General features: G+C 37.2%; 1 protein-coding gene across 2 annotated transcripts; it reads left to right on the forward strand.

The window, feature by feature from the left end:
• The first annotated feature begins 380 nt into the window (after window positions 1-380).
• Window positions 381-9,233, forward strand: LOC107770474 (uncharacterized). Of its 2 annotated transcripts, XR_012709883.1 has the most exons (6): window positions 397-938; window positions 1,012-1,122; window positions 3,628-3,696; window positions 4,362-4,462; window positions 4,872-4,929; window positions 8,781-9,233. XR_012709883.1 is itself a non-coding variant. In XM_016589789.2 (4 exons), the coding sequence occupies exons 1-4, from the start codon at window positions 780-782 to the stop codon at window positions 4,410-4,412; spliced, it is 390 nt and encodes a 129-aa protein (XP_016445275.1). In that variant the 5' UTR covers window positions 381-779; the 3' UTR covers window positions 4,413-4,594. The 2 variants fall into 2 exon arrangements, 1 of the variants encoding a protein (XP_016445275.1); XM_016589789.2 differs by lacking the exons at window positions 4,872-4,929; window positions 8,781-9,233 and having other exon boundaries at window positions 381-938; window positions 4,362-4,594.
• The last annotated feature ends 2,266 nt before the right edge of the window (window positions 9,234-11,499 follow it).

The following is an 11,499-nucleotide window of genomic DNA, read 5'->3' on the forward strand; positions in this document are numbered from 1 at the left end:
GAACTAACCCGGTCCATGTACACCGTACCCCTAGTTATAGTCACAAAACATTTTATGCCTACATTTTATGTCATTGTTCTGGTATCTATTGAATTCCCCTTATGTACACAGTGGAAGCTTTAGCATATTTGGAGAATGAAAGTTTTGTATTACAGACTTTACAGGGAATATTTCCAATGAAAAACACATTTTGCTCGCACCAAACCCTCTACAATTTATATTGATAAAAAGAGAAAAAAAAAGTAAAATGCAGAAAGAGAGATGAAGCGTGAGTGCCATGAGAAAGAGAGCGTACTTAACTATGCCACAGTATGTAGTGAGTCTTTGATTTTAATTAATCTTCCAGACATAAATGAGAAGGTGGCTAGAAGACTTTATAGCCAATGAACATACACCTTCGTTCATTTTGTCAAAAGAAGATTAAAAAATGAACAGTCACTTTTCTTCATCAGTAGAGAAAATGAAACGGTGGATAACACGTTAAGCCCCTGTATTATATAAATATATAGATTTATTATCTCCAAATCCCAAATCTTTAGCCATAAAAAGAAAAACACAAACTCTATCCTTCTAAGAATTTGGCACCATATTTCGTACTAGAAAACAAGATAAACAAAAATACCTAACTTGCGCCTTCTCCTGTTGATAAACCCTTCCTCTGTTTATCCATTCACAGCAATTCCTCTGCTAATCTCCATAACCTCTGCATTTACAGCGCAATTCAAAGGCTTAAGTTTAATTACTTGCTAAGTAGCTCTATCTTTTTCTTTCTTTTTTCAATGTCGAGAAAAATGGGTGGAGGAGCTGCAGCTGCACTACCGAATGATGTACCATGGAGAGCTGCTTCTGGTTCAAAGCCAATCCCTAAAATTCACTACTCCCCTATTCTTCGTATCCCTCAAAACCCTTATTCCAATTATGCCCTCTCCGTTATGAAGGTTTGTGAGTTTTACACTTGTCTCTCTTGCAAATACTTATAAAGTCTTGACCTTTTAAATGTTTTTTGTGCAGGAGCCAGATCCAATTGGAAGTGGATTGGGGACGGAGGCTATTGTAGAAGCTGCAGGTCCAGATTGCATTGTGCCAGGACAGATTGCACCTATTAAATTACTGGGACTTAAGGTGCTTGTCTTTGTTTCCAAATTTAGTTAAATCATTATTTTTTTGTTATTAATTAGCTCCTATAAAAGGGCAGCCCGGTGCACAAAGCATCCTACGTTCACGCAGGATCCGGGGAAGAGCCGCACTACCCGGATGCAAGCATCAGTGGCTGATTTCACGGCTCGAACCCGTGACATATAGGTCACGCGGAGATAACTAGCTCCTAATAGATCGAAATGAAAAGTAGTGTAAGTTTGAATTTTGTTATTTTCAAAGACCTAAAAAAATTATGTTTCTTTCTGGAATTATGAGTTTGTTGGAGTATGTAGTAGAATTGATAGTTTAAAGAAGGTTTATGCCAATTGGCACTTATGTATTTGAGTTTTTTAATGGGAGTTTATGATTTTGTTTTTATTTTATTTGTAACTTGATTTCGTTGATTAAACAGGATTGTTCCACTATCGTTGAGTTTGATTTTGCATAGCATAGTTTGTAGAGTTGAAACAATAGAAGATTCGAATGAGAAACATAACATGTACATGAGGCGATGCTATTGAAAGGAATTGGACAACTATGTAGTTGTTGCTATTTTCAGCTTGTAGGAGTTTACTATGCTTATCGGAGAGCTTATAAGTATCTCTTTGATTTCGTCTATAAGTATAATGGAAAAGAATCTGCCGTTCAGCTTATTTAATCTAACTGTACCTCTGATCAAATGCTTTCTAGGATTAACTTATGGTGGTCCGTCTAACTACAAATAATTCTGTAGTAAATGATTGAGCTATATGCAGAGGCGGACCCATGTGTATGGGTGAGGGGTCACCGGACCGCGTAAACTTCGGATGATATCCTGTATATATATACATGTATATACCTTGAAAATGGTTAATTTAAAGTAGTTGGCACCCTGAACACTAAAAGCCTTTAGGGGCCACTGGTTGAGCAGAATAATGTGCCCCGTCGCGTAAAAATTCTGGGTCCGCCTCTGGCTGTATGTATTAGACAATTTCTCTATTACGAATTAAGAGTAGAGGATACCTAACCTTCTTCGACTTATTAAATTCTACCAATAGGCATTGTCAGATAACAAAGATTGGATTGATGCTCTGCCCAGAATTATTGTACTTATAGGAAGGGAATGACGATGTTGCGTATCGGTGCATATGAAGAAGTTCTTTTTTTATACGTATTTATTTTCTTTCTCTTTCTATTAGTTGTTGGGAGGAGGGTTGGAGGAAGGGAAGTTCCCATGGCTAGGTACTTATCAAAAGTAGCTAATCTAATTGATTTCTATAAAGAATTTGCTATATGTGCTAGTTTTTTAGTAGAATAGGTTCTCTTGTAAAAATATGGAAACAGATGATTTAGTAGACATGCTACTTCAAAGAAGTGCAACAACTCCAGAAAGCTCATTGCTTTTGTAGCATACATACAAGATGCTATGAACCAATTACAGATGTTAAGAAACTTTGGCTTCCGTACTGTTGATTAATCACTCTTTTCTTCCAATTTGAATATGCCAGGTCCTCAAATCCCAAAACATGATAAAGGAGGATACATGTATGTACAGACGATTGGGATAACTTGATTGATAATTGTGGTTGAGTCACTCAGTGTGTGAACACTCTTGATACCATCTTGTGTATTATCATGAAATATTTTTTGAGAGAAATATTTGTACCTTTTTAAAATAACAGAAAATCATGCACTACCTCCAATAAACCTCCTCTAGAATTGCCATCTTAAAAGATCAATGCAAAGACAAATGATTAGGGATCTAACTACCTTATCTATAGAATATTTAAACTGGTTTTGTCTTATGCTTGTTCAATAAACCTTATTAAAAATGCTTTTTTTATTTAGTCATTTGTACAAAAAATTGTTAAGGATCAAAGACCCTGTGAAAATCATAAGCTTGGATGGAATTTTTGCTATCAAGGGGGAGCTGAGAAGGAAATACAAAATATAATTTTACATGTGACATGTGAAAGGTCCAGAGATACTTAATTCCTATATCCTGAAGTGAAAAATGAAAGTTTGATGGATCAGTTAGTAACACTACCAATTTATTTGTCTCTGCTCCATTTAATCTGTGAACTACAAGGCCTAACCTCCTGGCATGGTAGGAATTAAAAATTAGGGCATATGAACAGTAGAGAATCTGTGCGTGATTATATCTTTTTCTTCCTCCGTTCCCTTTCAGTTGAAGCTAAAAGACATTTGATGCTTCTCACGATAGTTGCCGCCTCATTGAAGGCTTTGTGAGTTTGGTTTGAGTGTTCATCGATTGGGTGGATCTATATGCTTCGGGGTGGTGAGATGAGGTGTATATGTTTTTGGACTTTCAGTTTCAGGTGAAAGCGGCTATGCTATTTAATTTCTTAAATCTTATTCCCCCAAGCTATAACTGTCACTACCTTGTCAAACTATATTGTCTCAATTATTTCTGGTTTTGTCTTCAGCCTCTTCATTATGTTTTAGCTTTCAGTATTTTGCATTTCCAATCAACTTCCTTTATGCATGCAGGTGTGGCCCATTGAAGTCGACTTGAAGTTTATGGAACCTATTGGACGAGAACTTAAGTCGGTTGGGAAGGTAATACTGCTTTGTCTAGTTTAGTTCAATTGACTAAAGTTGACATGCTCTTTAAGGAGATAAATCTATTGATTGAGTTAGATTCTGTGGGAGCATACTAGTTTGGTTAGTAACTATATTACTTCCAGTAAAATAGTTTGTATATTCTACTTATGCAAAATGTGTTAACTGCACGATAAAGTTATTTTACATTTTTTAAACTGTGCTGTGTTAGCTTACAAATTGCAAATGAGTAGCTCCTAAAAACCGATAGGTCACCAACGTACCTGTGCACTTGTAACTCAATGAATTGTATTACTCAAACAAGAGGGAACATAGGCAGAATGGCTAGAACGCAAAGTGGTGCTTAGCTATATACACATTTTGCATACAAAAAACTGCAACTGCATCTGTACATACCTAAGCTTGATTATTACTTTTACTATAAGTTTGGCCAACTTATCTATGAAAGACATAAAACACTGCTCTTCCCTTTCTGTCTGATTGGTGAATACTACATAAAAAGTTGATTCAACATTTTACAGTAGGTTCAAGTATGCGCATACAGATGTTTAATTCTTTAAATACGCACATATGATGCTGGTTTCGTGCATACAACTGCTAGTGTTTGTACCAAAGTTCTGTTTTACCTTTTATCACATGGTTCTTGTTTTCATATTTTGCAGTTTATGGATTCAGCAGTTAATCTTATGAACAAATCTTTCATTGATCGCTAGTGTTTCCATTGGACTGGCTGGAGTTCACCACAGTCTACTATCTACACGAGGCATGTAAAAAAACTGGTGAAGTGGGTTATAGAGATCAATTTTTCCAATTAGTCCTGTTGATGTCCCTCCTTTGAGGCCCTCCAGTTGTATTTTAACTGGTAATTGGTTGTATATTACATAAAGTTGTGGCATTTGAGAAAAAAGTGAACTATATTTATAGTCATATGATATGGAAGTTTAGTGCCAAATTCATGACCTGAACAATGGATAATGGAACTGAAAGATGGAAATATGGTGAAAGTTTTGAAAATAGAATGTGTGTGAACTCCCTATATTAAGAGTCGTTTAATATATAAAATAGCTTTTTCGTGAGATATACTAAGAGGATTTGTGAGCTTGTATTGATGATTATTTGTCACGAGACACCATTTGTGCAGAATTGACCAACAAATTATAATACATGACCAGGTAATGCTTCCTCCTTGAGCTGAGGTTCTATCGGAAACACCATCTCTACCTTCACAAGGTAAGTTAAGGTCTGCGTACACACTACCCTTTTCAGATCCCACATGTAACATTTCTCTTAAGCTGATTTTACTTGTGTTTCGTGAAAATGGCATTTGTGCATAAATTGAAATTTCCTTCCTACTTAATTAACAGAAAAGCTGAAGAAATAACTCGATCAGCAAAAATACGTGCTCTTTTCATTTCCCTTTAATTTATGCATTTTCAAAGGTAACTACCCAATTCTCTGGATTAGACAACACCATTTGTGCTAATATAAATACTATTGCTTTTGGCCGACGGCCTCTTGTGCTCGTCTCTAATATTCACATCCGTCCTTTATCACTCTCCGTTCCCTAAATAAAAACAGATGGCTAGCTCTACGAAGTTATTTGACACCGTTTTTTATCACGCCCAACTATACCTTATAAAAAAGATTAAGCGGTCGTTGCAAATATAATCTGGTTTACAAGTCCGGAGTCGAATCCCACAGAGAACTAAGGCTTAGCTACAATTGTTCAATATTGCTAAGAAGACAAGTTCGAACAATTCCTAAGTTATAAATATTAAGATTCTTATATCTAATTAACTAACTAATTAAATTAGTAGATTAACAACTAAAGATACTACGGGTTAGAGACAAGATTAAGGAGGCCTAGAGTTATGATTTCCCCAATTGTCGGAATCCTTCCTGCTATGTCTTCTATAATTTCGCCTAAGTATTCTCTACCGATCATGAGCGCTCTGCGTGTTGTAATTCTCTCCCGAGTAATTACGACAATTTACTAGACATACTCTCCCGAGTTACGCTAGTTGGCTATAATTACAGCTCACTTATATCGCACCCAAGGTTTTGTTATCCCTAATCCCACCTTTAAACCCTTGGTTATTGATTCCTCACATACATCGGGAGTGATGTTGTTCAACAACTACCTAAATATACACTCTCTCCCGAGTAATACATACTAAATAGGCACAGCTAATTGAGAGCTCTTCAACCAACCACAATATAAACGTAGTTGAACAAATAGAGAAAAGCTACGGCTCAATTATATAAAAACATAACAAGAATTTATCCTACAAAAGGTTCTATCAAAACTCTAGATAACAAATTAGCTATTCATAATAGTATGTAAAATTACAATACTAAAAGTCATAATCAACAATGAAAAATAGGAAGAGGAAGGAAAAACTCGTAGAAGAATTCTCCGCCTTGCTCCTATTGTATCTCTGCCTCCTTAGGTCGAATCTGTGTCAAAAATTGGTCTATCCCCTCAAAATACCGTTTTTCCATGTATATATACCAAGTAGGGTTGGGCCCAAACAATTATACCTTCTCCAATGTGAAAAAGGACACTTTTCCCGGGTTTGACTAGCGCGGCCGCGCATATTGCCCAGTATTCTGCCTGATGAGCGCGGCCGCGCTCTTGACGCGCACTTTTCACCCTGTTCCGTTTGGAATTTGGAAAAACGTAAAACATTAAAGTTGTAGCCCTTATAGTTATCTTTCCATCCATATATTGTGGAGCCCAAATGGAGTTTTGAGCAAAACGTTATGTGCATTTTACTAGACAGTGCGCAATATGCCTACTCAAGTCTTCGTTTGTTCTTAACTATCAAAGTTGACCCCTGACACGATCCCGGCTTAATTCCTTGGACTTTTACTCAGACTTCAAAGCTCCAAATCACTTGAATTCATTCCATAACATCTATATAGCTCGGAATCACTCCTACAAGGCATAAAACACACAGTTAGCGCAAGACACTAGCGATTAAAGCTCAAACTCAATTAAAGTGCAGTAAATTAGAGTGTAATAAGCGACTAAAATACGTAATTACAGCCTATCATCAACACCCCACACTTAAATCATTGCTCGTCCTCGAGCAATCAAACTACACTTTTTATAGACACAACCTTTTTAAACAATTCTCCTAACTCATCACACCAAGAGTATTTAAAATAGACTAAGCACAAAAGTGTAACATCTTCACCTCAAGATTTGACTCACAAGTACCACGCATTATTCACAACTCACCCACTTACTCTAACATAAAGGTCACTGACATTACCTTCCTTCATGAATCAAGTGCCCTCATACAACTAAAGAGACTAGTTCCACACAATAAAATTTGAGAACGCTCATGAACTCAAGATAGAAAGAATTCACTCACTCTCAGAAATAACATTCATATGCCACAAAAGATGCACCATAAGCTTGCCCATAGTGTACTACTCCACTAATCAAACTCATTCAATCTAGGATCAATTAGGACTTTATTTGATTGTAATGTAGGCTATGGGACAGGTATGATACATTTAGATATAAGAGTGACTACACCTCCCTAAGCACTTTAATACATATACTTTAACATTCAAACCTCATACTTATGTCAAACCAAACTCTACCTTCACATCAATGTATATTACCTCATACTTCTTTAAGCACAATTGCAGCAAGAGTCACCCCTTATTAAAGAAATACTTTTTTTTTCACAGCAATACTGTCACACCTCCTTTTTGCGCGCCCGGCCCCGAAGGGTAAAAATGCGCGAGGGAGTTTTTCCAATTTAAGTGACAATATTCGAAATGAGATTATTTATTAATTCAGAGTCGCCACTTGGGAAAGGTTTGGCTTTTGGTGTCCCAAGTCACCGGTTTATCTTGAATCCCGAATTGAGGAAAATATTCGACTTTTCCAAATGAAGTCTGCGAACCAGAAATTCTAAGTAAGGAATTCTGTTGACCCGAGGGAAGGTGTTAGACACCCTCGAATCCCGTGGTTCTAGCGCGGTCGCTTAAATTGTTATAATGGCTAAATATCTGATTTAAATACATGTTGTGACTTATGTGCTTTTATTAAGTTTAAACCGCTTTTATTATTATCATTTATTTTTTTATAGAATTGCAACGTCGTGAAAACGCATCTCGAACCACGTCACAATCAATGCACTCGTAGTTATTAACACATTTCGACTCCGTTGAGATTTGGATTTGGGTCACATAAATGCGCACCCGAATTTAAGAATGTAATTTAATTAATTCGCGCCTAAAGAGTCTAACGCGTTATTATCTTTGGGGGAAGACTGTGAAAGTTCACTAAACAGTCCCTCCCAAATTCTAAGTATTTATTGTGATCAATTATTGAGGGCCCCGCAATGTGCATCTTTATTTGACGAGGCTCGTCTCATTATTTTTAAAAGGGATATCCTAAAGTGACTACATTTCTATTATGTTTGTCTCTAAAAAATAAAAAAAATACGTGCTAATTCAATTGCATGCTTTTGGCCAACTCCGGATTCCTGTTAATCATTTGATTAGTTGTTTACGAGATGAAGAAATCTATACCTCGTGGAACATGCTTTTAATTTGATAAAAATTGCATACAAGCTGAGGAAACGCTACACTTAAACTCCAAACATTTCTTGAGTTGAATTTAACTAAACTTGTTTAGGCTAGATTAAGGGAATTAACTACTAGAAATTGTTACTAATGGGATTCGAACGTGATCCTACATACTGCCTAACGGGACCCGATAAAAGACCTAAAAAATAAAACAGAATTGTGTTGTATTTAATAAAGTCGAAGCATTCTACCCTATGCATACCATTATAGCTGAAAAGGAATCTGGCTAGTCACTATGTCAACTATCCATGCATTCTGTGAATTGTACAATTACATCCCTCGTACCAACAAACGACTATAAACCATAACAAAAAAAAGACTAAAACTCAGTTAAGTATCAATTAACTGTCCTTTCATGCTATTGAATTACAAACTAGCCAGTTATACGAGCCCATCAATATACCATGAGTATTACAACAAGTATTTAAACTTCTTCAACATCTTTCATTTCATGCTTTCAAATGTTACAGTTACACCAATATGAGACTCGAAATGTGTACCTGGGATGCTGAAAATGCAAAGGAGAAGAGGAAGAAGATAGGGAAAATCAGCAGCAGCAGGAACAAAATAGCAGCAACAACAAAGCGACACAGCAGCAATGACAAACAAGTAACAACAGAATAAGTTCCAGTGCAGAATGCAGTTATGGTCGATGGAAAAAGTAGCAAATGACAGCAATAACCAGTAACGTAGGATCAGAACTCAGACAGACCAAATCCAGGAATAAACTAAGGCAACACACAACCAGTAACCTCAATTAGGACTTGGAAGAATCAGTATTGATTAAACAGGTTGAAACAAGTGAAATCAGAACAACAATAGGAAGAACAGTTTCTGATTTTTATCTGTATGTTTTCTATCTCTTGCTTTCTATCTCTCTCCTGTATATATCCTCTCTCAATGTGTATCTGTATATGCCTGTCTCTCTTTTTTTCTCTCTCCCCTAACTAATGGAAGTTCTCCTCTTTTATAGCCTAGCATCAGCCCTTTACAGCCTGTTGGACAAATCAGAACCCTCTCCTTTCCTGCTGTCTTTCCACTCAAAAAAATTAAAAAGTAGAAACCCTCCCATGAGATTCCCTGACAGCCTTTACTTAGATATGGTTTATTATTTCTTAAACAAATCAGGGTGTGGGCAGCCTGAATATGCCCTGACAGCACATGCTGTCAAATTATTTTTAATCTCTAAAAGGGCCTTAATGCACATGTTGTGCACAAGTGCACATGCCACCAATTCAGACTGCAGCTAACAAACCAAATCCTTAAATTTCTGATTCAAATACAACAACTATAAGTAGCTATACTCGATTCTTAATTTGATTCAAACAAAGTTCAGCAGGAAAACAAATCAAATTGTTATCGTTCAAACAGCTGAAAACAATCGACGACACGTATCGAATCGACTATACTAGTTATAACCTATACAACCAATAGCCAATGATCGGAATCGAACAGTATTTAACAAGGGATTCAGATTTGCACTGTCAAAACAGGAATGAACCTGAGAACTAATTAGTCGACCAATTTCAAATTCAGTCGATTATACAGTTTACATACACACACATTATCAGTGAATGAAAAAGGACTTGACCAAATGCAGAGGCCCGGGCAAGGTGGACAAGACAGTCGACCAAAATTCAAAAACAAAATCAACCAAACATTTGGGGCAATGAACAAACATTTAACTACAACAAACACACGAACTGATAAAGAAAAAAAAAGGGAAAGCAAAAATACCTTAAAGTCTTGGAAAAATCAACAAACCCTGACTCGGATTTGAATCGACCTTTCTTGGGGTTGAACGGACTTTAATCGAAGTGTTCTCTACTTAGAACACTTCGATTAAGGTCCATTAGACCCTAATCATTTAGTTCGAACGGACACAGATTGGGCTCAGGGTTTCTAGGGTTCCTAAGGGGCAGATTTGGGATTTGTGTTTTCTCTAGTTAGATTCGGACCAAACCAAGTCTGGTTTGGTCACGAGGGAGGTCAGGGGAGTGTCTGGTATGAATCTGGGGTAGATCGGTGTGGATCGAGTTTTGCTCGAATCTTCAAATGAAGATTCGAGAACCTAGGTTTTGATTCGAGGCAAAAGGACAACAGATCTATGTTCAGGGTGGTGAAGCGATCCTATGGTGTTAAGGTGAGGGTCACCGGCGTCCATGCCACCAGGGATTAATGGTGAGGGGAAAGGGGGCGGCTAGGGTTCTAAAGGGCTTGGGTCTGTGGTGAGGACGATGAAGGGGGGGGGTGTTTGGATGGGGCGTGGGGTAAGGTTTTAGGTTTATATAGTTAATGAGTGAATAGATCCTGGCCGTCGGATGAGGCGAGATGAAAGGCCAGGATCTTTCAACTGGTGGGGAACGGTGTCGTTTCAAACGCCAGGGGTTGGGTTGGTTTGGGGGTTGAATGAGTCGGGTTCATGGGCGTGACCTGAGGCCGTTAGATGGGATTGGATTTTAACGGTTGAGATGCGACGGCCTCATACGGCGTCGTTTGAGTAAAGGATTGGCCAAATCTGGGCCGTTCATTTGAATCAATCAACGACTCAAAGAGATGATGCCTATACGGCGTCGTTTGGGCGTCTTGCAGAGGGCCTGGTTGGACTGGGTCGTTTTGGTTTGGGCTTGTTCCTATTTAAATTGGATTGGCCCAATCCGAAAACCCTTTTCTTCTTAAATCTCTTAATTAATTTGTCAAATAATACTATAAAAACAAAAATTAACACATAATTAACATTTAATTAAAATAGCATCACTTAATGACAAAAATGAAAGATGCATTTTTTGCGATTTTTCCTTTTAATAACCGGATTACGGTTCAACTACACACGACACATTTTTTTGTATTTTGTTTTAATAAAAATAAAAATGGGCAAAATCACAAATAATTAACAAAATGCCACGTAAAAATTCAAAAATTGTACAACAAGACCATTTGCTATTATTTTTTATTTCTTTTGGAGTGATTGTCGCGTAAACAAAAATCACGTGCTCACAGCTGCCCCTCTTTGTTCGGAAACACGAAGAGTTTTCGTGCAAAGATAAAGTGAGCGGATATGAGCGATTTTGGCCTATTGGAATACCCCGTGTGAAGCACATTTTTGAAAGATTTGACCGAATCTTCGCTTCAAAGATTTCCTACATATCCTGGGCTAAACAGGAATCAGGTCAATGTAGTTCGGGAAGC

Source organism: Nicotiana tabacum, chromosome 5 (genome assembly GCF_000715075.1).
Source record: "Nicotiana tabacum cultivar K326 chromosome 5, ASM71507v2, whole genome shotgun sequence".
NCBI classification, from domain to species: Eukaryota; Viridiplantae; Streptophyta; class Magnoliopsida; order Solanales; family Solanaceae; genus Nicotiana; species Nicotiana tabacum.

What these genes read in the sequence shown, in the direction of transcription:
- LOC107770474 (XM_016589789.2), top strand. Translation starts at nt 780, where the DNA reads ATGTCGAGAAAAATGGGTGGAGGAGCTGCAGCTGCACTACCGAATGAT. An exon ending in TTAAATTACTGGGACTTAAG is followed by an intron (nt 1,123 to 3,627) that starts GTGCTTGTCTTT and finishes TTATGCATGCAG; the next exon opens with GTGTGGCCCATTGAAGTCGA. An exon ending in AACTTAAGTCGGTTGGGAAG is followed by an intron (nt 3,697 to 4,361) that starts GTAATACTGCTT and finishes CATATTTTGCAG; the next exon opens with TTTATGGATTCAGCAGTTAA.